The sequence below is a fragment of the Schistocerca piceifrons genome, chromosome 4 (genome assembly GCF_021461385.2).
Source record: "Schistocerca piceifrons isolate TAMUIC-IGC-003096 chromosome 4, iqSchPice1.1, whole genome shotgun sequence".
NCBI classification, from domain to species: Eukaryota; Metazoa; Arthropoda; class Insecta; order Orthoptera; family Acrididae; genus Schistocerca; species Schistocerca piceifrons.
The window spans coordinates 248,527,250-248,554,637 of record NC_060141.1 but is presented as its reverse complement, the minus strand read 5'-3'; the positions used below and the strand labels follow the sequence as shown (position 1 = coordinate 248,554,637).

Here is a 27,388-nt window from a genome sequence, read left to right as displayed (position 1 = left end):
GAAACATTTCAGTGGACCAGGCGCAGCACAGATTCGTAGATCGCAACAACTAATTACAAATTAAACACGTGAATTGTGTTGTTCATCGTGTACTTGTGCTGTTTTCTATACATATCTCTACTGCAGCAAGAGTCAGCAACGAAATAAAGCAATTATTTCCAGGCTAATAATTGAAAGCTTGTATTATCTTACGTCTCTGCTGTGACAGCTGTTGAAAAAAAAAGTACATGCTCACTGGACATCTCAACCGTTGTCAGTTTTCTGCTACATGTAAAATAACATTTCTGCTTACTGTCATGACACCACGGTCTTCAGTTTCCTTTTCTGTTGTTCTGGAGTCCTCCATCGGGCATGGGTGTGTGTGTTTGTCCTTAGGATAATTTAGGTTAAGTAGTGTGTAAGCTTAGGGACTGATGACCTTAGCAGTTAAGTCCCATAAGATTTCACACACATCTGAACATTTTTTTGTTGTGGACAACGGCGTATATGGCATTTTCTGATCAATCAGGAATTTCTGCATGGTGCTTTCGTATACATCTGCCAGCTCACTTCCTGATCTTCTGTCGTTTACTTCTTTCAATTCTTTGCGAAAATTGCTTCGCAGCGAGATGAATTTCTCTAGGTCTCGCAATACCACCCTTACACGATGCACTATACTGCACAATATATTTGGCGAGCATCAATATTTTTAAAGCTCCCCCACAGTCTTCTTCGATATACTGCACAAGCAGCCAATAACGATCTCAGACGGTTAATATTATTGCGCAGTACACAGTATCATCCTTTCTTCCATCCCTGTTGTTCCTGATTTCTACTTTTTTATGCCTTGAATGCCTTCTAAATTTAGTATGTCTGTCAGTCAGTCAACTATTTGGTCGAGAAGGATCTCACCCAACCGAATCTCTCCTTGCAACTGCGTGAATTGAACGCAGATGGATATGATCAACACCGATGGCCAGCATTGCTAATTTGTGGGGAATCCCCCAAACTTCGGGGATTTTCAATTCGATTGGGACTCCTACGATGGTTTCCACCTTTTGTCTCCGGTTTTTTATATATATTTTTTTAAAAAGTTCTTTTCTTATTTATGTAATTCATGCTATTGTACACATTTCTGCAGAAATACATAAATATTTATTTTGTTATACTGTTCTCGTTCATTCGATAGCAGGTTCAAGTTTTCTATTCTATGATCACTCCGAGCATTTTCTGTGTACTCTGATAGGTCTCCTCTTCATTTCTCAATTTCTCTCTGTTGCTTGCATTGAAACTAGTTTTTTTTTTCTTACAATCTTTCCTTCAAGTATCGTTTTCTGTTTAATTTAAGTCCATTGTTAAGCATTCAGAAGCACATGAACATTTCGGTCTTACAACTGTGCTACTGAGTTCTCCTTCTGCGTGTCTAGGCATGCACCTTTTACTGCAGGTATTTTCTGTTGAACCATACGCTATTTCTACTGCACATATTCCTACAGCTACTGTAATTATTTTCTAGTTCATTCTGCTATTTGGTTTCTCCAAAAGATTTAAATTCACTGACTCGTTCTAAATTAGCTATCTGTGTTCCTATGTACTTCGTTGCATTTTCTTTAAATGCGTCATTAAGTTTGTATTTTCAGCTGGAATTCTGTAACCAATTTTTTTGGTTACTACCTCCAGAAGTTTTATTTGAGTCGCTCCTTGTGTCAGATTTTCTGAAAGTACACAAAATAGTCTTCAAAAGTTACGCATTTCATATAATTAGACTGGGTTTCCTCCATATAATTATTGTTTAAAAGGCGTGTAATTTTTTAGGTTCAAAATCCAGAAACAACTTTCTCCAAAACACAGTTGAACAATGAAGGTTCCCCTACATCATTTCTTATTTCAAGTGGCTGAAAGATTGCTTTATGATCATTGTTGTTGAATTTCGATTCCTATAAGCGAGGCAGACTGACAGCTCTTACCCTCCCCAGCACCGACCAACAACAAATGCTGTTAGGCGACGAGGCTGCTAAAGTTGTCTCGATGTCCTCGGAAGGAGGCTTTGTAGCAGAATGGTGAGGTTTCTGGCAAGTGGAAGCAAGAGCAAGATGTCAACCATCAAAAGGATTACGATGCACTTATACACAAACGTAACGAGATTTAAAGTTGATGAGTAGAGTACAGTGTAGTTGGAATGAGTTTTACGGGTGAAGACATGGAAGTGGAGGTGTCATGGGGAAAGCAGTTAGCGATGACAGAGAGTGAAGGGAGGCATATAGGATATTACAGTTTAACGTTCCACCGACGACTCCGTCATTAGGGACGCAGAACAAGCTTGAATTGGGGAAGGAAATCGATGGTGTAGGACCCAACATACCGTTGAGGTATGAAATTCACGGAAATCATGGATTACGTAAATATGGATGACCTGATAGGGATCTGAAAACGAAATCAGTGTCGCACTTTGGTCGGTTGGTGGAGCAGGGTACTGACATGACGATCTTACATATAGGGATGTAGGGCTTCGCAGGATTGGAGTAAGAAGGATGAAGAACCCACATACATCACCAGCCAAAGGAAGTGAAGCATCTAGAAGACAAGGTCAATACAACTTCGTACAAGTACACAACACCAGCGAGTACGTAAATGATTAGAGTAGCAGTTCACTGCGACAGATAGAATGGCCACCAGTGTGATTGATACAAGGCGTGGTAGGGTATGCAAAGGCCTGAAGATTGTAAGGTGTTGAGTGGTCACTGTGAAGGACACAGAGATGTCGTACACTAGTTTTAGACAGCGTAAGCATGACCGGACAGAGCTTGAAAGGGACCTCTTCGCGGGTCTCCATTGGGACGATTGGTAGCATCGCGCAGTATCCAACTTTGTGGAGCATTCGGATAAGACAGTGGCCCAATGTTGAACTGCGTGTGAACGTGAAGCCAGGCATACTCGTCGACAATATTCTGGTCGACGACGGATGAGCAACACAAGAGAGGATCGCCGTATTGTGCGATAAGTACTTCGTAACTCTTTCACATCTAATCCAAGAATATTCTGTCATTTCGCATCACTGGTCGGAAGCTAGAAGCAGCCGGACTACGGAATTATCATCTCATTCGTTGGCTGCCTTCAACAAAACACAAATAGCTGTGTTTGGCGTGGTACCATGACCCGGAAGCTTGGACTGCTGATGAACAGTGTCACATTCTGTTCAGAGACCAAAGGAGGTACCGTAATACCTCAAATGTTATCATCGGCGAGTATGGGGGCGACCTGGGGAGAAGTCTAACTCTTACAATGTTTTGGAGTGGTATCGTGGTGCTAGGAGGCTCGGATTTGACTTAAGATCAAGGGTGGTAGTGACTGAGGAAACTACGGTGCATTACATGACTGAGGTGCATTACGGTATGTCATGGACATCCTATGTCCTCGTGCGTTACTTCTCATACGAGAGCATCATGGTACCATTTTTCAACACGGCAATGCCCGTGAACTCGTAGCAGGTGTCTCCATGAACAGTCCGCGTGATGTTAGGGTACTTCCGTAGCCAGCAAGATCGCCAGATCTGTCCCCAATAGAGCTTGTGTGGGACCCGCTCAGATGTCAATGCACGCATCGCAGCCAGAAGGGGTGCAACGTCTTTGTGATAAGCGGGCTCATACTGCCAGTGTCTTTATAAATTGCATTCAATCCGAGAAGTTTCATTCCGTTTTCTCCTCTTCTTTTAGATGCTTCACTTTTTTGTCAGGAAGTGGAACTAAGGTGTATATTGGATTCGATGATACGGGTCAGTAAAATACGAGGGTTATTCGGAAAGGAAGGAACGATCGGTCGCGAAATGGAAAGCACGGTGAAAATTCAATGAAGTTTTGCACAGGTGTGTTGGGCAGTGTCTCTAGTATGCCCGTCGATCGCGTTACGTCGTTCTTTTTAGTTCTGAGCACACAAAGAGCACATAAAGACAACTAGAACAACAGTGTCTCCCGCCAAATACGAGGGCCTGGTGAGAAATTTCGCATGAAGGTATGCAGCCAACATTACATAACTGTCGTGCGTTTTCTTCTTCAAGACAATTCTCAGCCGCATTCTGCATGGGCAATGAAGATGCTCCTGCATCGTTTTCAATTGGAAATGTTTGATTACCCACAATACAGCCTGCAATTGTCTCCCTCTGAGTTTTACCTCTACTCACATGAACCGCTGGCTACGAAGGCAACATTTGGCACAGACAACGAGCTGTAAGCCAGCGTAGAGAATTGGCGGAAAGCACTGGCGGCTGCCTTCTATAACGAGGGCACAACGCTACGACAAACATCTAAGTCGGATCGGCGACTATGGAGATAAGTAGCTGGAAGTTGTAGCTAACTGTCGCAAATAAAACCGTTTTGGTTTTTCAGTGTGGTTTCCATTTCGCGGCCTATCGTTCCTTACTTTCCTAACAGATCTTGTACAACGAGTACGGCGCTGGTCGAAACACGTCGTGGCCAACAGCTTCGCGGCCGATGATGGCGTACTCAACTCGAGAAGCCAGACGAGAGCGCCAGGTGGGCTCCTCTGTGTACACACCTCCGCGTGCGCAGCCAGTTCACAGCACGCCTTCGCCTAAGAGTACAGCCGTCCCTCTCCCAATGACAGGAAAGACGTTCGTTCGTGTCACTCCCGGTCCGGCCCTGTAGCGTGAGTCACAGCACATGACACTGCAGATAAAAGTTGCAGTGACTGTCTCCAGGAGGGAGCGACTGATATTTTCACACCAGTTTAATACTTCGTAGCTGCGCGTTTAAACAAACTCACGCTCTCGGTAACATATGGCGAAGTAAGGACTTTATCGAGTACCTTTTTAATGACATATTGATTTCCCGCCTAGCCCGAGACGTAGCCGAGCGTTCGCGATATATGTTAGGCAAGTTATCTAGTGTGACGTCAGAAGTTCGCTGCGAGGCCCTTATTTCCCGAGGACCGCAGTAACACGGAAGTGACGTCAAAATAACGTATCACTCGCTGCGAAACTCGACAACAGTCGACCCAGTAAGGCGGGAATGACACTAGCTTCTCCCGTGTGTGCGTGGACACTCGGAAATCGCAACATATCGCAGAAAAAAAGCTAAATATTTGTTACAAGGAAGAACATAAATGTCGTTGTCGCTCTTCTCACTCTCTGTAATTTCATCTTTCGCTTTTTTAATCACGCTGAAGTCAAAACACCGAAGAAAATCATTGCTGAGATCGTGCGCTCTTATATGTAAGTTACAATGAACATTGTAGAACATAATTCGTAACTTTCTGCCTCTACTCACTAAGCAACACTTTTAGTCAAGCAACTACGGACATTAATTTTCAAATAAAGGTTAATGCCACAGATTAACTGACATTTAATAATAACAAATAGTACCGAGCCTGACATGTTTCTAATAAACCTTCAATGCGCCGTTGCCTTCAAATGGCGTACCGCCAAACACACAGCTTAAAATAAGGAAACAACAAAATACGTAAATCCAATATAGCGTCTCTAAAGTGCATTTGTGGACTGCTATCGAGTTAAGTTGCACGTCAATTTGACGCCAAACACCAGCAAGGCAGGAGTGACACGAGTGCCTTCCCGCCGAGCAGAACTGCTCTCTTGTATGGTCGGCCATTTGCTTTACTATCTCTCTTGGCAATAAGCTCACTGCCGATCTGCGCGTTTCCGAAAATCGGGAAGCCGTTCTCGTGTTTCGAGAGGCCCAAAATAGCGCTGGCCATTACGACAGCGACAACGCACTTGGCACATTCCGCCCAGTGCCAGACAGGTACGTTTTCAGTAACGGACGCTGCCTACCTCCAGCATGCCTTTCAATTTAGTTTTGTGACAAATGAAGCTTCGGTTGGTTGGCGTCTATTCTACCTTAATTTCAAGAGATCATTACTTACGTCGAAAACATTTAGCAACAGTCGTACTTGTCTTATTGTTAAAGTATAAGGGGCAATCAGAAAGTTTCCGTTCGAAGGCATACAGCCCACAATAAATATGCTAATCAGCCGTGAGCAGTGAGGCTATCATCCCACCGTCGCACCAGGTTGAAGATACCCGTTTGGTAAAATACCGTGTCCTGCTGCATGAACGGGTCAATAACTGTCTGCTGCACACCCTAATCCGATAGGAATCGTCGACCTTTCAAGGCCATTTTTACGGCACCGAAGGCATAATAATTTCATGGGGAGAGATCAGGACTATGGGACGGATACTCAAGTGTCTCCTGCTTGTGTTGGAGTAACTTCTGCTTTCCGACGTTTGCGATATGGGGACTTTCGTTATCAAAAACCAGCACCAGTATTCCTTGTCGCATCATTCCACAACGGTGGTTTTCGACAAATATGATGCCCCATATACACTACTGGCCGTTAAAACTGCTACACCAAGAAGAAATGCAGATGATAAACAGGTATTCATTGGACAAATATATTATACTAGAACTGACATGTGATTACATTTTCACGCAATTTGGGTGCATAGATCCTGAGAAATCAGAACCCAGAACAGCCACCTCTGGCCGTAATAACGGCCTTGATACGCCTGGGCATTGAGCCAAACAGAGCTTGGATGGCGTGTACAGGTACAGCTGCCCATACAGCTTCAACCCGATACCACAGTTCATCAAGAGTAGTGACTGGCGTACTGTGACGAGCCAGTTGCTCAGCTACCATTGACCAGACGTTTTCAATTGGTGAGAGGTCTGGAGAATGTGCTGGCCAGGACAGCAGTCGAACATTTTCTGTATCCAGAAAGGACCGTAAAGGACCTGCAACATGCGGTCGTGCATTATCCTGCTGAAATGTAGGGTTTCGCAGGGATCGAATGAAGGGTAGAGCCACGGGTCGTAACATATCTGAAATATAACGTCCACTGTTCAAAGTGCCGTCAATGCGAACAAGAGGTGACCTAAACGTGTAACCAATGGCACCCCATACCATCACGCCGGGTTATACGCCAGTATGGCGATGACGAATACACGCTTCCAATGTGCGTTCACCGCGATGTCGCCAAACACGGATGCGACCATCATGATGCTGTAAACAGAACCTGGATTTTGCCATTCGTGCACCCAGGTTCGTCGTTGAGTACACCATCGCAGGCACTCCTGTCTGTGATGCAGTGTCAAGGGTAACCGCAGCCATGGTCTCCGAGCTGATAGTCCATACTGCTGCAAACGTCGTCGAACTGTTCGTGCAGATGGTTGTTGTTTAGCAAACGTCCCCATCTGTTGACTCAGGGATCGAGACGTGGCTGCACGATCCGTTACAGCCATGCGGATAAGATGCCTGTCATCTCGACTGCTAGTGATACGAGGCCGTTGGGATTCAGCACGGCGTTCCGTATTACCCTCCTAAACCCACCGATTCCATATTCTGCCAACAGTCATTGGATCTCGACCAACGCGAGCAGCAATGTCGCGATACGATAAACAGCAATCGCGATAGGCTACAATCCGACCTTTATCAAAGTCGGAAACGTGATGGTATGCATTTCTCCACCTTACACGAGGCATCAAAACAATGTTTTACCAGGCAACGCCGGTCAACTGCTGTTTGTGTATGAGAAATCGGTTGGAAACTTTCCTCATGTCAGCACGTTGTAGGTGTCGCCACCGGCGCCAACCTTGTGTGAATGCTCTGAAAAGCTGATCATTCGCATATCACAGCATCTTCTTCCTGTCGGTTAAATTTCGCGTCTGTAGCACGTCATCTCCGTGGTGTAGCAATTTTAATGGCTAGTAGTGTAATAACAACACGCTGATTATATGGGCGCATTTGGTAATAACGTAGCCGTACATCACGTTTCCGCATTTACCGCACCCACGTGGGAAAGACACGAATGCCACACTAATCTCTTGTCTACATGTCGGGGCTTACAAACCCGCACGGGATCCACGCTACGTTCGTTGCATATACACTGCACCAACAATCTCAAACGGAAACGTTTTGAACACCCCTTGCAATACTACTCTGAACTTTTCGGAGTGTAAAAAACATCTAAAGTGGTTTGTATGTATGGTTTTACCAACAAGTACTGAAAAAAAGGACAGAAGTATTTGCTTTGTCATTAGCCATTTATTTACGTAAAGACACTGAGCAAGGTGTCACAGTAGTGAAGACACTGTAATTAACTAGTAGATACGCTGCATGGCCGTTAGTGGAACGCATGGAGGTAATCCAGGAAGTTACAACCTACTGCGCATTCCCGCTGCACATATTGATGTCAGATTTCTGTTAACGATCTACGGGTTTCCTCGACATCTATTCTCCGTGTTGTGCGAGTGCCAACGTTATTGTGCATTCTGTGATTAACAGTGAGACACAAAATCCTGAAGACTGTGGGACCAAGTGTGTTGCTTGATGTTAATGCCCGGAACTTGAAAACTACATACAGTTACCTTGAACTAAAGGAAGAATGTAGTTATACAACAATGACGAAAAATGTGAGATAATTATGTGAAATGATGAGTAATGGACAAATAAATGTGCACGACGAAACTGGGCCGAATAGTCCATCACTCGTCGCAGATGATTTGGCGAATCGAGTGAAGCGCGAAACCGTGCCAGACGAAGGTGTAATCTTCGACGAGTTACGAAAAAGTATCTCAAATATTTCTCGGCTGCAGCAAAATTTGTGCGATCTTCTCGCAGCAGAAAACACATTGGATTACTGCAGTACGGCAGTTTTGACGCTGATTCATCGGACGCTAATTGGGCCTAAGAAATGGCTCTGAGCACCATGGGACTTAACTTCTGAGGTCATCAGTCCCCTAGAACTTAGAACTACTTAAACCTAACTAACCTAAGGACATCACACACATCCATGCATGCCCGAGGCAGGATTCGAACCTGCGACCGTAGCGAGGGCCTAAGAACAATGCAGATCAACATTGTATTACCGTAAAGAAACTACAGTGGGCAATGTAAAATCGTAAGTGTCGAATGCTTTTTCGCAGTTTTGTGCATTTTCAAAATGCCCGCCCTCACACTGCTAATACAACCAGAGGCTCGTAGGATCAATTTGAGTGGGAAGCAACTGAAAAAGATGAAAGCAATTAAGTCGCAAGTTCTAGAAGGAACCGCCATTTAGGTTTTACAGAGTACTCTCTCACTCAGCTAAAAATCCCAAGAGACTGGCAAAAAGCACAGGTCACTCGAACGGACCCGCAAAAAAGACAAGCTTGCTTAATATCGATTTATTGCAGAATCCTTGAACATATTTTAAGGTCGAACATAGTAAATTTCCTTGAGACACAAAAGCTTCTGTCCACAAATCAGCGTGTATTTTGAAAGCATCGGTCGTGCGAATCTCTGGCTGCCCTCTTCTCACATGACGTCCTGCTAACCATGGATGAAGGCAACAGGCAGACTCCATATTTCTAGATTTCCGGAAAATGTTTGACACGGTGCCCACTGCAAACTGTTAACAAAGTTCCTAGCATTTGGAATAGGTTCACGGACACGTGAGTGGCTCGAAGTCTTTTTAAGTAATGGAAACGAGCAGGTTGTCCCCGATGGCGAGTATTCATCACATACAAGGTTGTCGTCATGACTTCCCCAGGTAAGTGGATAGGACTGCTCTTGTTCACTCTACACATAAATGATCTTACGGATAGGGTAAGCAACAATCTACAGCTGTTTGCTGATTACGCTGTAGTATACGGGGAAGTACTGTCGTTGGGTGACTGTAGAAGGGTGGAAGATGAGTTAGAATTTCTATTTTGTGCGATGAATGGCAACTTGCTCTAAATGTAGAAAAACTTAAGTTAATGAAGATGAGTAGGAAAAACCTGTATTTTTTGAATACGGTAGGTGTATTAGTGGTGTGCCGCTTAATAAAGTCACATCGATTAATTATCTGGGCGTAACGTTGCAAAGCGATGTTAAATAAAACGAGCACGTAAGAACGGTAGTAGGGAAGACGAATGGTCAATTTCGGTTTATCGGGAGAATTTTAGCAAAGTATAGCTCATCTATAAAGGAGATCGCGTATAAAAAAAAAAAACCGTGCGATCCATTTCCTAGTATTGCCTGAGTGTTTTGGAGCCCCTCACGTCGTATTAAAGGAAGACATCGCAGCCATTTAGGCCCTCGCTACGGTCGCAGGTTCGAATCCTGCCTCGGGCATGCATGGATGTGTGTGATGTCCTTAGGTCAGTTAGGTTTAAGTAGTTCTAAGTTCTAGGGTACTGATGACCTCAGAAGTTAAGTCCCATGGTGCTCAGAGCCAGCTTGCTGCTGGATTTGTTATCGGTAGGTTCGAACAACACATAAATGCTTCGTGACTTCAAACGGGAGTCTTCCCTTTCTTTCGATCTGTCTCTTTTTCATTTGACTGCCCCTTGTATTTTAAGTATTCCAGCAATTTTATTTCTATTACTGATTTAATATTCGCCAGTTATTTCTCTTTTTGCTATCAGTTTACTTTTTCGTCAATTATTATTTTCTTTTCTTTTGTGAATTAGAACACCGGCGCATTAACTTCTTGTACACTATGTACCTATGACTGGAGTGCTGCGTGTTAGTTAGCAGCATTCCTCCCAGAATGCTGGCACCAATACCGTCTGTATCTTGTACCCGAGTTCGACGCACAAGAACTCTGAAATAAAAGTGTATTGGCCGTTGGCCGACTCTGAGAAGGAACGCCTTGAATGTGAGGTCGTAAAAGGCCAATGATGTCTACGGCATTCGATGCCACAGATATTGTCTATCTTGCAACCACAATATTGGCTGCTAATATCAACAGGGGGTGGGACTGGAGGTATCGAATTGCTAAACTAGCATGAGGCTGTTCATTTTTGGAACACAACCTACGACCAACTTAGAGACAGAAGCGATGACACTTTCTGCAGGACCTGACCATCATTTTGCGGGACAATGCTCCAGCACGTACAGTGCGAGCTGTTACTGATTTGTTTGACTGATGGGGCTGCTAGGTGCTATACCACCTACTTCACTCCCCTGACTTAAGCCCTAGTGAGTTCAACTCGATTTCTAAACTAAAGGACACACTTCATGGCATTCGCTTCAGAACTGCTACAAATTCGTGGGGCAACACAACTGGCGCTGCTATGAGTATCCTACGACTTCCACATCGCTGGCAACGGGTTATACACAATGCTGGTGATTACTTTGAAGGTCAGTAAAACTTTGAAACACGTATCTACTTTGTACGAGCTATAAATAAATAGTTGTCACTATTAAAGTTACAAACCTCGTATCTCCATGTTGGCATCCAGGGAGGGTTATCAGCTTTGTGTTCAGAATTTTAATTAGTTTCCTCCCTCTACTGGTAGATAAAGTATTTCACTAAACAGGCAAAGTATGACTCTTATACAATTTAAAGATCGTGTACAAAGGTAAATTTAACGATGTGCGACAGTGACAGAAAAAAGTTATAATTATTGTTAGTAAAAGTCCATCCTGAGTTACTAAAACCATTTAATCTAATTGCAGAAATACCATTTTGCTTATTTACAAAAACTTTGAAACTTATTCTCATTGATGATAGGTGTATCTGTCAACTGCCATCCCTTGCAATACCGCGTGTGCAGAGAATCACATTTACAGAAAAAGAACCAAGTTTGATTGACGAAAACACCACAAAATAAAAATAAGATACGAAGGCAAACGGCACGTAGCTATTTCTACATCTACATCTACATTCATACTACGCAAGCCACCTGACGGTGTGTGGCGGAGGGTACCCTGAGTACCTCTATCGGTTCTCCCTTCTATTCCAGGCTCGTATTGTTCGTGGAAAGAAAGATTGTCGGTATGCCTCTGTGTGGGCTCTAATGTCTCTGATTTTATCCTCATGGTCTCTTCGCGAGATATACGTAGGAGGGAGCAATATACTGCTTGACTCCTCGGTGAAGTTATGTTCTCGAAACTTTAACAAAAGCCCGTACCGAGCTACTGAGCGTCTCTCCTGCAGAGTCTTCCTCTGGAGTTTATCTATCATCTCCGTAACGCTTTCGTGATTACTAAATGATCCTGTAACGAAGCGCGCTGCTCTCCGTTGGATCTTCTCTATCTCTTCTATCAACCCTATCTGGTACGGATCCCACACCGGTGAGCAGTATTCAAGCAGTGGGCGGACAAGTGTACTGTAACCTACTTCCTTTGTTTTCGGATTGCATTTCCTTAGGATTCTTCCAATGAATCTCAGTCTGGTACCTGCTTTACCGACGATTAATTTTATATGGTAATTCTATTTTAAATCACTCCTAATGCCTACTCACAGATAATTTATGGAATTAACTGCTTCCAGTTGTTGCCCTGCTATATTGTAGCTAAATGATAAAGGATCTTTCTTTCTGTGTATTCGCAGCACATTACACTTTTCTACATTGAGATTCAATTGCCATTCCCTGCACCATGCGTCAATTCGTTGCAGATCACCCTGAATTTCAGTACAATTTTCGATTGTTACAACCTCTCGATATACTACAGCATCATCCGCAAAAAGCCTCAGTGAACTTCCGATGTTATCCACAAGGTCATTTATATATATTGTGAATAGCAACGGTCCTACGACACTGCCCTCATAACTTTTGCAGTGGGGTCGGTGCAAAGCCGAGCTATCCGTTGCCAAGGTAAGAAACAAATCTAGGGCGTAAATTAACCTTTTGAGAGATTTTAAGATCAGTCTTCAATTTTAACATCAGTCTTCATTAGCAAAATTTCATGTAAATCCAACACACGCGCCGTTACGTAGAAGTTAGCCACTGCATGTGATTGACTCATGATAAAGTTAGTCTGAGTATGTGACTGATTATGACAGTTTTCCTGATTGTTGTTATGAACCATTCTTCATGTACAATCTAATTTAAAGACAGCCAGATGCGTTTCAAATGGATTAAAATCACACATGGAAAAAGTAATTTGCACAAGTAAGTTCGTGCTTAAAAGTGGAGTAGTAAAGGCAATTCTAGATCAGACACGTTAATCGGAATTTAAAAGTACTCGCTTTCACATTGCTAGCGAGAGGTTTTGGCACACAAGTAGTTTGTCAAGTCAGTTCCGTGTATTGCGTAGGGGCGCCCGGATACTGTTGATCAGATAGTGTACAGGGAGTAGTCCGGTTAAGAAAAGATGACAGAGCGGAACGCCGTCTGCGCAGCGCGGCCACGGATGTGGCGGCAAATCGCTTTAGGGCCGCGGACGCCTGTGACATGGCAGCGGCTCCTCTGCGGAGCTTCCCAATCCTGTTTGCCGCGTCTGACGTCACCTGCCGGTCAACATCCCGCAGCCACCTCTCGGAAAAAATACGGATGCGGCCGCTTTCCGCATCGACATCTGCACTCTGCCAACTGCGTGGCAGAGAGTGGGAAGAGCGACTGCTAGTACGTCTCTGTGCGAGCATTTGTGTTATTTTACCCGCGACATCGCTACAGGATAGATGCCGAGGGCGCTGAAGCATCTCCGTATTATCTGTCACGAAAGACTGTTCTCCAAGTTGTCACAGCAGGCTCTCGCGAGATGTACGGCACCTTTCTTCGCCTGTCTGCCGGGTAATATTTTTGTCAACATTACTCTTGCACTCTGTCGCCAGTCAAACAAGCCTCACTTCTTTGCTACATTGGACTGACGCAATATTCAAGTATCAACCTACAAATGTTTTCTCTGCAATATCTTTCGTAGAAAAATTGCAATTTCTCCGTATCGTGGGCTTCCACTTGTTTTAACTGCAACTCATCCAATGTGGTCCTTCCACTTCATCACTCTACACGTTCTTAATCACAAATGCTGGCCGCGGTGGCCGAGCGGTTCTAGGCGCTTCAGTCCGGAACCGCGCGACTGCTACGGTCACAGGTTCGAATCCTGCCTCGGGTATGGAGGTTAGTTAGGTTTAAGTATTTCTAAATTCTAGGGGGAGTGATAACCTCAGATGATAAGTCCCATAGTGCTCAGAGCAAATTTATGTATGATTTGACTAACTCTAATATAACTCATTAATTGCATAATTAAAGGAGACCACATTTCAAGCTTCCGGAGCTTTCGGGAGCTAATTTCCAATCTGCACCAGTCTCATTTTTTGTGGCGATCTAACAGAATGTGAGTGTCACATTACTGGACAGAATTTCCTAGTAGATAACTCCCTCATCTGATAAAAGCGTGGGACAGCAACAAAACACTATCCGCTACATCATTAATATACAATATGAACAGCAACGGTCCTATTACACTCCCTAAAACCTGTATACAGGGAGAGATTAGCCAGCGCCATTACAGCGGCCATGTTTCGTCCATGCTGTAGTGGAAAGTACCAATGGACAATAGCGAAGGGGAAAAAAAGTAAGTTCAAAATTACGAAAACATCGCTATCAAACGTTTTTTCAGCTATTGGATGCTCTTCTATAAGCATCTGGATAATTCTGCTTTGAAGCATGTTCAGAAGACAAATCACTGCACTAAAAAGAACATCTACTACAAATTTGCATGTTATAAGAGTTGTTTTTTATGTCAAGTGCAAAAAGTTAAAAATGAGGCAGACATTACACCAAATAAGATAAAATTGTAAGCAGTCGTCCATTTCAGGCGGTTTACAAGTGTTTAAAGATGTAACACAATGTAATAGTACGACGCTTTTGCAGAATCACTCACGAATTTAGGCTGAGTGCGTTTCATGGGTAACTTTACGAATAACAGGCCATTATATACTGCCATACAGCATTATACCATAATAACGAAATGAAATAACAAATACGACAAGAAAACTGTGTATATCCCACAAAATGTCTTAATTTAGAGAGTAAATCTGCATGAGTGGTACGTCATAAGATTATTAAGTATCGTTAAGGTGATTTGTTAAGCATAATGTCTTCAAGTGGACGTGTATTTACAGTAAACAGTGCAACAGCAACCAAACAGAAATACGGAACAAAATATGCTCACAATTCATCAGCGCCAAGAGTCAGCGTTAATACCAAAACTGAAACATAGCGTTGTGTTATGGCTCATAATAGAACTGAAACATTACGATACCAGCAAGGACTGGCGTAAATGGGCTTCATAAAGCCTGGTGGTAGTAGATGCGAAATTTTAAAGACTTACAGTGCATCAAAAAATCAGTACAATGCAATATTTGGTAGAGCAGGATGAAACTAAAACAGTCACCTAGAACTGTGAGAGTCAACGTGAGTAAAGTAAAGACGCAGTCAGTTATCGTGACAGAAATCCTTCACAGGAGTCATTTGACAGCTTCTTCTAGAGTAAAATTCAAAAGGTAGCACAGTATCTACAGAAATATCTGTCACTCAACTGCAAATGTATTTGTTTGCAGTGTTTTTTCTATCTCCTCTACTTACTGCAAGTACCCAAAGATTTCTTCTTTCCTCGTTCCATGGAAATACAAGCTTACGAAATCCATCGATATTACTGACGTATGTAAGTCTTTCATTTAACAATAGTCATTTCACATTTCACATGTCTGTATAAAATTTTAATTCATTTCATACGGTCAGTAATTAAAAATAAAATGATATTTTTATTGGATTTTATTGCGATTAAATACTTATTATCATTTCCATTTGACAATAGAAATAGAATTTAAATAAAAGTAAAAAAACTTGCCACTAGCGAGATTTGAACCGTAGACACTTTCATTATTAAAATTTGACGGTACACAGTGTCTAGATAAATTATCGCGAAATGTTTTGTACTTAACAGTGCTTGGAAATAATCGGTTCATCAAATGTGATTTTTTTTAGTTTTTCTGTTTTAGAATTGAATTGTATTGCTTTAGGTTGTCAGAGGTCTGCTGCTCAGCACTGTAGGCAAAGTAAGGCAGCAGTCACCATTTGGTGGAGGGAGAAGTCGGAAAGTCATCCACAGACACTACACTGCTGTTATGTATACTATAAACAAAATCGAAAAGAGTTAGTTGATAACGTCCCCATGTCAAATAAAAGCTGGCATTTACGCTCAAGTGCATGATTGTCTGACCGAAGTGCAAACACGCTCAGAGGGTTAACAAATCCGAAAATAGCTCAGATATTTTGCAGTCATTTGCACAAGTCTTCAAAACAATGTTCCCACTCTGGAAAGCACTGCGGACATACGAATCGAAGGAGATATGCGCGTCCGCAGCTCGTGGTCGTGCGGTAGCGTTCTCGCTTCCCGCGCCCGGGTTCCCGGGTTCGATTCCCGGCGGGGTCAGGGATTTTCTCTGCCTCGTGATGACTGGGTGTTGTGTGATCTCCTTAGGTTACTTAGGTTTAAGTAGTTCTAAGTTCTAGGGGACTGATGACCATAGATGTTAAGTCCCATAGTGCTCAGAGCCATTTGAACCATTTTTGGAGATATGCTCGCAGAAGTGGCATCGTAGCTGATCAGCCAATCACGTGTGACTTCACCTATGGCCTCTCTCCTGTATATATGCTCTCTAACATCCCCCGTGGTACATGCCAACTACTACTGTAGTGTCTGTAACTTTCCGACTTCTTCTTCCACCAAACAAATGGTCATTGCAGTGCAGAGCAGCAGACCTGTAACAACCTATAGGAGATACGCGCCCTTCGACCAGTGATGTGTTTGACTTAACGGTGAGACAGAAACGTTAGTGTCAGGAGAATGTTTGCGAAAATGCTAGTTTTCACGCAGCCGCTGTTTACCTACAGGGACCGAGCAAACACATGTTCACATACCGCGAGCCAACGCCAGGCAACTCCAGCTGGCACTCTTCCATTATTAGGGTCCTCGAAATATTTCCACGTCCACTTTCCAGCTGACGGTCTAAAAATGAACGTTTAGAATAAATGAGTTGCCAGATTGCGTACAGAAACAGACAGTGCGCTTTTACTCTCAAATCTTTCCTTCCAATCGTCTCTTAAATAAGCAGTTTAGGACACTTGTCGGCAAACCGCCGCTCGCGGCGAGCTGCATGCCGCTCTTCGGCCCTCTGACTGCGGCTGCTTTTCCACGAAATACGACGCGTCGGCGTGCATCTACAGTGCTGAAGCATCATCGACAATTCCAAGAAATTTTAGTTGAAACGGAGAGTGAGTGCACAGATCTGCTGCACTGCAAGATACGTTGTCTGGCTAAGTGAAAACGCTTTGGTTCCTTATGAACAGAAATTAAAAAACTTCTCTTTGAGAATATAGTTTTCACTATCCAGTGGATTAAAAAATTTATTTCATGGTATACGTTACGTCTCATCTAAAATAGCTTACTCGTACACTACAGGGGAAAGGACAGACTATTTCGATGTTAGAAGTTATTTCATTCGAAAATAAGCTATCTCTTTTTGTTCTAGATTTTGAAAAGAAAAACTTTCATGCACTTTCGAAATCTGTTGAAAAAAACTCCAAGAAAATAATTCTGATACTGACGTTTGCGATTCCAAAACACTTTTAAATATGTGGGAAGCTTTCCTCTGCAGGTTTGAGGAAGTGAGAAAAAAGCAAAACACTTAATGCTACTGTAACATAAAAAAGACAAAAAGAATTATGGAGCTCGAAATTTTAAAGTCCGTGTGCTGATATAGAAATAACGGGGCAAAACAAATGTGAACTTCCAGAATGAAATTAGGCGAAGGTCCCGAGTTCGAGCCTCGGTCCGGCACATAGTTTTAATGTGCCAGGAGGTTCCAAATGTGAACTTACTTCACAGCACAAGTGGTCTGCTTTGAAAGATCTGTAGAAGAGAGATTATTTTTAACACCTGGGAAAGTATTCCTAATTTATAGAACCAGCTTAAAAAGTTGGCGTCTGGCCTTCTTTCCTTATTCATGTCTACATATTTATGTGAAAAATAATTTTCAAGCGTTAACCTTATCAAGAGTAAATCGCGAAATCGTCTTCTTGATGAGAACATGGAATCGTGCCTAAAATTAAAAGCAACATACAAAGTTGAGTCACCGAAACTTTCCTTGGGCATGCAAGGTCATTTTTCATATCAGTGTTTGTCAGTTATTGCGATGATTTAATTTTAAGGCTACATTACAGTTTAATGTCATCAATAAATAAGATCGTTATTAAGTATGACGTCAATTTTCATTCAACGTATAAATAGTGTATCTAAGACTTAAAATTTTAAGTGAAGTGGTTAAGTTAATTTTAGGTAGCAGTGTGGATTGAAAGAGCATGTACTGTCGAGTAACCAGAAAGGAATGTTGAGGAAGATGATACAAGTACACCAGACGAGTGTGGATGGAACAATTGGAAGGGATCGACCCCAGTGAACGCACCTCAGATTGCAGATGTTTCTGGCAAAACCAGTTTAGGAGTTCCCTAATAAAGTTAGTAACACCGTACCTACCTACACAGTTCAAGCTTTAAAAAATTGGCTTCCAAAGGATATTTCAATCATTGTACTGTTGATATTTGGCTCTGCTGACTAATGGGTTTGGTGACTACTGGGTTATCAGAAGTTGCCATCACTGTCTTCCACAGGCTACAAGGGCTGAGCATCTATTTGTTCCGTCTTCACAAAAATTCACTATTTCGCTGGTGCCGTGACGCTCGACTCGGAGGTAGCCGGTTCGAATCTTGGAGACGGGAGAAATTTTTACCGCCAATATTTGGTTGACAAACAGGGCAGCTGACGGCGTAATGTTCCCGATCATCGAACTGTGCAAGAGTATGCTAGATTAAGTTAAAACTATCTTCGCAGTATCTCGTGGAGTGAGGGTGTGACACTTTTGATGATTATCTGTCCGTTACATGAGGACGTGAAGCCATCCCAAGGGAGTAGGATGTGTGGTGGCTGGGTTTCACCTTCTCCCTTCTCTGATAAACATACAAACGACACATCCCACTGTACGCGTACTTCCATTGCAGTCAACTACACTCAACAGACACAACTCACGCACAGCGTGGAAAGTAGCTGTTATGCACCGAGGAATAGAACCCTGTCCCAGTGGACGGTCCGGAGGTCTGCCAGCCAACAACGCCACGCAGCTCTTTATTTCTTTATCTTCCTTCTGGAATTGTAGGTAAGGATTTTCTTTGATACTCTCCCTCGCTGCTTCTGTTCGCACCTATCTTGTATGAGGTTCATTCAAATGACACCTGGTCAGTGCGTCTACCTTTGCCTTACACGTAAGGTGGCACCACGTAACTGCTGGCATGGTGGCGCCATCTATTGGTAGAGAGACTGAAGCATGCACACCGTTTGATGTTGCATAGCGCCAGTGTGGTTTCACGCCGAAGAGGTGGTCATACATGTTTTCGTCCACTACCGAACATCCAGGCGAGTAAGCAGGAGTGATTGGATTTTTGGCGGCGGAGGGAGTTGGGGGCCGTGAAATGTATCGACGGATGAAGCCTGCGTACGGTGAGTACAGTCTGAGTCGTTCAAGTGTTGTGGAATGGCGTAAACGATTCCCTGAGGAGCGCGAGTCACTGGAAGACGATGCTCGTCCTGGACAGGCTCATCCACCGTACAGTCCCGACCTTTCACGGTGTGACTTTCATGTGTTTGGACCTCTGAAACAAGCTATACGCGGACACAGACTCGCAACGGACGACGAAGTGTGTGACTGGGTCCAGGTCTGGATCCGACAGTAGCCTACTAGCTTCTTCAAGTGTGGAACCAACCGGCTAGTGTTGCAATGGGATAAATGTGCCAACAGTTTTGGAGACAGTTTTTGAGTATGTGTACTGTGTATAACTACATTTTTCAGTTAATAGAATCGTTACCGTTACTTTACACTAGTAACCGGCTTTCATTCGAATACCCCTTATATTATATCATTAAATGTAAGGCGTGTGGGATTGCATTCAACAGGATCAAAGGAAGGAAGAATAACCTTACGAAATCGAAAAAATCATTTGTGAAATAGAAACAATAATCACAATAAAGGCAGTTTATTGGAAATGGTTCGAATGGATCTAAGCACAATGGGACTGAACATCTGCCGTCATCAGTCCCCTAGACTTAGAACTACTTAAACCTAACTAACCTAAGGACATCACATACATCCATGCCAGAGGCAGGATTCGAACCTGCGACCGTAGCGGTCGCGCGGTTCCAGACTGAAGCGCCTAGAACCGCTCGACCACAGTGGCCGGCTTTATTGGAAAGAACACATGTTTGCACATCTGCGAAATCAAACTGTGCCGCCGGGTAACATTCAACACGTTGTGTTCCACCATGTAGACTGTGACATGCTTAAATGCTCTTTCGCATGCTATCCATTAGATGGTCGAGATGTGGCAGTTGCTTAAAACGATGGAACTATCAGGAAGCGTCAAGGATGATCTCTGACTTCGTATGGGCGGCGTGTACGAATGCCCATGCCAATGGGACAATAAGTACACACGCTGCATATGATAACCGTTTAAACGCACCACAGTGGCGTAGGCGAAGCTGAGGTGAACAAATTGATATCCGACACTTGTGGTCTATGAAGTCGGGAAACAGCCTGAAATTCGCCTACAAAATCCATACGAGATTTGGCCTATAATCGTCATTGATTAAAAACCCATTGTTCTTGCACTGACATAACGTAAAATTGACTTTTATGTCACTTTACCCCAAAATATTGTTAATTTTAATAGCACAAAATTAAAAATTAAATCGTTTTGTTTGTATGGTCTTGTGCTACTGTGCTACGTTTAAATAGAACTGTACACATGATTGGTTTTTGCATAACGCTCCTCACGGAAAAGTTTAAATTAATAGAAAGTCACGATCGACTGTACTTCTGAACTGACGACCATGAGGAAGGAGAACAGTGACTCAATGACAATGACACAGAGCTACCGTGTCCAAAGATTTAGAGGTCAATACGCCCACCCGACTTTATGCCTCCCAACACCAGAACACCTCTATCACCAAAACGATTATGTCCACCTATGATCGTGGATTTATTACTTTTTCCCACCTCTCCCCATATGAAGGTATGTCCAGCAATGTCGTACGTCATCGTTTTGGTGGTCCAAGTGCTGCGTTGTGGGCAGGCATAAAGTTGCACGGGCATACTGATTTCCCAGTCTTTCCAGACAACGTTACTGTGACACTGTACTCCTTCCACATGTGCGTCTTTCCAGGGGTGCATTCGCCCGTGACTACATCTTTATGAATGACAGTGCGCGACCGCTTCGAACAGCGCAGGTCCAGGAACTCTTCGAACAAGTGACTATTCAGCAAAAGTATTGGCCGGTCCGTTTCCTCACCTTACATTCCATCGAGCACGTATGGGATGCCTTGGGTAGGTGGTGTAGGAATGGAACGCCTTACTCCTTACCAACTCCTTGCCAACCTCGTGACCCGAATGGGAGCACGTTGCGGAGCATGCAGTGCGATCCGTGGTGATCACACAGCCTATTAATTATTGTCTTCGAATAAAAGTGTGCCGGCCGGAGTGGCCGTGCGGTTCTAGGCGCTGCAGTCTGGAACCGAGCGACCGCTACGGTCGCAGGTTCGAATCCTGCCTCGGCATGGATGTGTGTGATGTCCTTTGGTTGGTTAGGTTTAAGTAGTTCTAAGTTCTAGGGGACTGATGACCTCAGAAGTTAAGTCGCATAGTGCTCAGAGCCATTTGAACCATTGCGTATTTTTTTCCGTTACCTTCTGTACTATACTGTAGCCGTTCCTTCTATGTACGTTCCAAGTTTCATCGAGATTGTTACTTGGCAGTGACGCATCTTGCGAAAGTTACCTACGTCGTTAAGTTTTGCACATCAGTGTATAACCAAGGACTCGCGGCGCTGCCGCTACTTATGCAATCGTAGGGCATCACGATTATTATTTACCAATACAATGACTGACCGGTTAACAGCGAATATTTTCCTGGGTGTGTGTATATGTTCAAAAATGTTCAAATGTGTGTGAAATCTTATGGGACTTAACTGCTATGGTCATCAGTCCGTAAGCTTACACACTACTTAACCTAAATTATTCTAAGGACAAACACACACACCCATGACCACGGGAGGACTCGAACGTCCGCCGGGACCAGCCACACAGTCCATGACTGCAGCGCCTCAGACCACTCGGCTAATCCCGCGCGGCGTGTGTGTATGTTTGTGTGTGTTTTGTATACAGGATGTTTCTGTAAGAGCGTGCAAAAATGTAACAGGACAGAGAGAATGCTCTATTGAACAATTTGAGGTAGGGAAACTGGGGTCGGAAAAGACAGCCTACGGAGATATGGAAGTAAATTTTTCTACCACTTTGTCTAGAATTACTATTTTCCACCTTATTTACAACTAACATGCGAACAAGTTTACACGTGTGTGTGTGTGTGTGTGTGTGTGTGTGTGTGTGTGTGTGTGTGTGTGTGTATTGAACTGGGGACCTAGAAACGACGGAGAGATTTCGTCCCGCCGTAGCCTTCAGTGGTCACAACCCCACAACAAGCCATAGCAGTCCACCCACCCCACCCCCGCCCAACACCGAACCCAGGATTATTCTGCGGTTCGGCCCCCAGTGGTCCGCCCCTCTCTCCCACCCCCGGAACGTCTCATACCAGACGAGTGTAGCCCCAAATGTTTGCGTGGTAGAGTAATTATGACGTATGCATACGTGGAGACAGTGGTTGCGCAGCAATCGCCGACATAGTGTAACTGAGGCGGAATAAGGGGAACGAGCCCGCATTCGCCGAGTCAGATGGAAAACCACTTTAAAAACCATCCACAGGCTGGCTGACACACCGGATCCCGACACTAATCTGCTGGGCGGATTCGTGCCGGGGACCGGCACGCCTTCCCGCTCGGGAAGCAGCGCGTTACACCGTGCGGCTAGCCGGTACTGTTATGTTTATTTACATGCACATTCTTTATTTCCTACAAGGAATCAAGAAGGACGAGCACGGTTACTAGAAAGTCATGATGCGGGTTTTTTTTCTTGTCCATAAGGTGGCTCTGTTGTATCGTGCTGTGAATCAACGACAGACGATTCATTACGCAGTGCTACTCAGAGAAGTGCAGCACAACACGATGGAGCAGTACCGCTACAGTTTCGCAGAACTCACTGACATCACCTGATGTGTGGGGAAGTAGATGCAATGCTCTCGCTGCCGAGACTGTACAGGGAACGATTGTCTAACAGGTATCATCCGCCACGAGGTGTGTTTATTTCTCTCGATCGACGAATGCGGGAGACTGGTCCATTGGAAAGAAGAAACGAGGGACCTGGCAACATGAGGACCACTCTCGCCGGCCTCTGTGGCCGAGCGGTTCTAGGCGCTTCAGCCCGTTACCGCGCTGCTGCTACGGTCGCAGGTTCGAATCCTGGCTCTGGCATGGATGTGAGTGATGTCCTTAGGTTAGTTAGGTTTAAGTAGTTCTAAGTCTAGGGGACTGATGACCTCAGATGTTAAGTCTCATAGTGCTTAGAGCCATTTGAACCATATGAGGACCATTCTCACACATTTTTAGGAAGAGGAGGTGCTGGAACGTTTGGCGGCACACCTCACTACGAGTACTCGTCGTATTTCACGTGCAATGGGCGCTGCACATACTAGCGATTGGCGAGTACTCCACGTACAACAATTACACCCATATCACCCACAACGAATCCTTACAGTGCTTGTGACTCACTATGCACGAAGGCTCGCACTGCGTCCGTGGTTGCTTCTGACAATGGATTAATCGATGATTTCCTTCAAATCGTGCTGTTTACTCACGAGGCCTCATTTGATCGTGATGGTATTCCGAACAACAGGAATAGCCAGGTGTAGGATGAGGGAAACCCTCGCTGTAGTATAGTTACACTATCAAGTGCGTTTTGCTGCGAATATCTGGGCCGGCATTGTAGGCAACAATCTCATTGGGCCATATCTTCTACCTGGCCGTCTAAATGGTCACCTCTATTTGAGGTTCGTGCAAAGAGTTATACCTGAGTTTTTGGACAACGTACCTTTGGCTGTTCGTGAAAAGAGGCGGATACAACATGACTGTCCACCGCCTCACTTTAGTGTTGATGTCCGCAACCACCTCAAAGCTTTATTTCCTGGTCGCTGGATTGGAACGGGAGGCCCTTTTCCATGGCCAGCGAGGTCACCTGACCTGAATCACCTTGATTATTTCCTGGGGGATGTCTGAAGGCACTTGCTTATGAGACCCAAGTAGATACGGAGGTAGAGCTAGTTGCCAAAATTGTAGTTGCCTGTGATGTGATTCGAAACACCAGTGATATTTGTCAGGGTGCGTCAGAATCTTGTTCGCCGATGTTATGCCTGCATTGAAGTTGATGGCCGTCAGTTTCAGCACATTTTGTAAGATACAGTACAAATGGTACGTTCATAGTGTCATTGATTGTATTTGCAGTTACCTGTAATTAATGTAAATAAAAAGGTACACAGTGATGTGATTTTATTCCTATTATCTCCCTAAGCTGTCTTCTTCGACTCCACGTTCCCTACCTCAAATTGTTCAGTGGACACCCTCTATGTCCTGTTAAATCTTTGCACGCTCTAATGGAAACGCTCTGAATGTATTATACCATTTGGAAGACGGCTATAATTTTATTTTACTAACTAATCTCTATTCAGAGAATGTTACATTGACACATACGCACAAGACGACATGACATGAGGATGAAGTCCATTTTCTAATTGGTAATTAATTTTTAAAATCAGTTTACAGCAGTCTTCGAAAAAGGTAGAGGAATGAATGATAAGTAACACAACTCGGTATTAGCTACTAGCTCAAAAACGCAAACTGTTATGGCCAAAAGAATACAAAAACCAGCGCGCTTTTTTGCCACAGAGAGAATGAGTCTTCGAGTAGGAGCGAACTGTTCTGAGACTTGTGGTACTCGTGGAACAGTACAGGATAAGAAGGGAGCCACTATAGCACTGAGGTCAAATTGTCACCTTGATTACCACTGTACGCAACCCTCAACATTACACTCGTACTAGCTTCGTTTCTGATAATGCAGGCGGCATACGGAATGCTGGGGTAGGCGGGGAATGTGAATGCCAGTTCGTCAGCCTTTAGGGTGCCGAGGACCAGCAGTAAACCTGTTGTCTGCTCTGTCATCAAATAAGTCCACAGAAGCTCACGAGTCACAGCTGCATACTGCCCCAGTTGTTACAGTACTACCACTAGCCTGCAAAAAGGAGCTAACAGTTTTGTTGTCATCTCTTCGGGGTACCTATGAGCCACAACTGCCAGACAGCTGTCATCAGATGGTGGTGTTGACGAACGTGACCTCTAGGAAGCCGATTTTCATTGTTTTGTGCCTGCCAACCCGAGGCTGAATGTTCGAGTGATGTCGCTCTGACGTACGTCTGTAACTTCACCTGCTGACAGTACAGTGGCCTAGTGCGCAAGCTCTAAGCTTGAGATGGTCTTTCAAGATATGTTGACAGACTGAATAGTGCAATTCGCACTGTCTCGTTCGCGACTGTAGAAACGGCGAACTCTGCACTGAGAATGCAGGTTTACTATCACCTACGTTATACAGGAAGCTGTACGCAGCGATTTCCTGTGGTCAACAAATTTATCGAGAAAGATGTTTACGATTTACAAAACACAAACTATGCAATTCATGAGGGAGTAGCGAAACAAGATTTGAGCAGTTACATTCAGTCTATCACAATTGATTTCTTTTCCAATTGGATCTCTTCTTATGGAGCCCTTCTATCGTATCAATTTTCTGACCTTTGTTGTTTCTAGTTGACTTTTGTTTCTTGTAAGTTACCCAGATCTCGTTTTCACACTACAGTAAAGGCAACTCCATAGTTTAATAAATTTTGTCATTGCATTCTTTCAGGTTCAATAATTAAATGTTCTTGATAATATTCCATATATTGCTGGAAATTCATGCAGCTCTTCAGCTATATCACTTCCATAACTCGTATGGCACATATTTAAAATGTGATACCCGTTCAGCTACATCGTTGTTAACTGTTCCCATCGACTACAACTTAAGAGATCATAACTTCGTGTTCTTTACTACTTTATCTGAAGTGCTCTATTAAAAATCCTAAAAATGCCTATTAAGATGGCATAAAAGAATATCAAAAGGATTAAGTCAGTGCGGACAGTGGGCAAGGGTAAGGCAGCTGTTCCGTAGAAAACTCAGATCTAGAGCTAAAGTACTTGCTAAACAGTCCTACTCGCTGCCCAGATGCAAGATTACAGGACGACAGACAAATACGGCTAACTCAGTAATTATCCTCTCCAATCTGAAATCACCATCAACGTAATGGATAACTCGCATTCAGCGAATTTATTTCGGTCGAATTTTAATTGGCCAACACTACACTAAGAATCCAGGGTGTAGTAATGTCTGATGCCAGTGGCGTACTTCTAAGGGCGTTATCTTTAATCAAACAATTGTCCCCTTGAAGGGTGTCTTAAGATGAGGGTACACGACACGCCTTTACAGCCACATGAATTTACTCTTTCTTTGTTTCTTTAAATCACTTCAACAAAGACTGCGTATTGTTTCTGCCACCGTATTTTTGAAACCCGGAAGGAAATGATGTCTTTGAACACGCATATATCGAGGGACCAATACTGTCCAGACATTTCAGGTAATTTTCAGATGACCGTTCTAAAATGTAGGACATGTGTGAACAAAGGAAAATTCGGGTCTAACTTCCCATCGACTATGAGGTCCTTGAAGCTAGAGCAAAAGCTCGGATTGGCGAATCCTTTTCAAAGGAACCATATCGGCACTCAGCTCAATCGGTTTAGGGAAACCACGGAAACCTTAATGTGAATATTGGGAAAAGGATTTAAACTCTGATCTTTCCAAAACAGAATCCAGTACTTTTAACACACACTGCTCTACCTCGCTCGGTGACGTGTATGCGGGCGCCGTTTTCTGTAATAACGATCAGTTCGTTTCCTGATCGATGCAAAGCTGGTACTTACTTCTTGTGGAAGTTCTCGAACTCGTCCTGCTGCTCATTGATGGATGCGTCCAGGTCCAGGTATGCCCCGTAGTCGCCATCTTTGTACAGCTGCAACGCCGCATCATCGAGCTGGAACAGAAAAGGTGAGCGTTATTGCCAACTGTCTAAGGAAATGCTAAGTACAGTGCATTTCACACACCGCTCGAACAGCAACGCACTCGACAGAGGACTGCAAGTGTAAGAGGTCCGAGTTCAATTCCCCGACGCGGAATTGATTACCAGGCACGTCACGCCTGTGTGAGGGAGGCACTGTGGAATGCAGCCTCCTACTGTGTGCTATATAAGAATAAAAGCTGCAAGACGTACAGAAAATGACACATACAAGTGGATAGAACATCACTCCAAATTTCAGTTCGCAACACACATATTGGCATTGTTGAGGAGCGCACACTAGGTGGGAGGCGTGTCAGACCATGGCGTATAAGAGAGGGATCTGTGCGTTTTATGTCCTTGAATCCCTAAACGTCAGTCAATTGTGGCGGTTCAGTGACGGTTTAGCACAAAAATCCGGTTAAAGTTCCAACAGACGAAACAATCCCTGGGAGATACAACACATTTAGTGTAACTGGCTGCTTATGTGGTGCAAAG

General features: G+C 43.9%; 1 protein-coding gene across 5 annotated transcripts in view; it reads right to left on the bottom strand.

The window, feature by feature from the left end:
- Window positions 1-27,388, bottom strand: part of LOC124796334 (FH1/FH2 domain-containing protein 3) — a 646,429-nt gene that overhangs the window by 206,225 nt on the left and 412,816 nt on the right. For all 5 annotated transcript variants that reach the window (XM_047260468.1, XM_047260466.1, XM_047260469.1 and 2 more), the window contains one exon: window positions 26,760-26,869. In XM_047260468.1, the coding sequence (XP_047116424.1) occupies window positions 26,760-26,869 (110 nt within the window). The remainder of the gene's footprint in view (window positions 1-26,759; window positions 26,870-27,388) is intronic.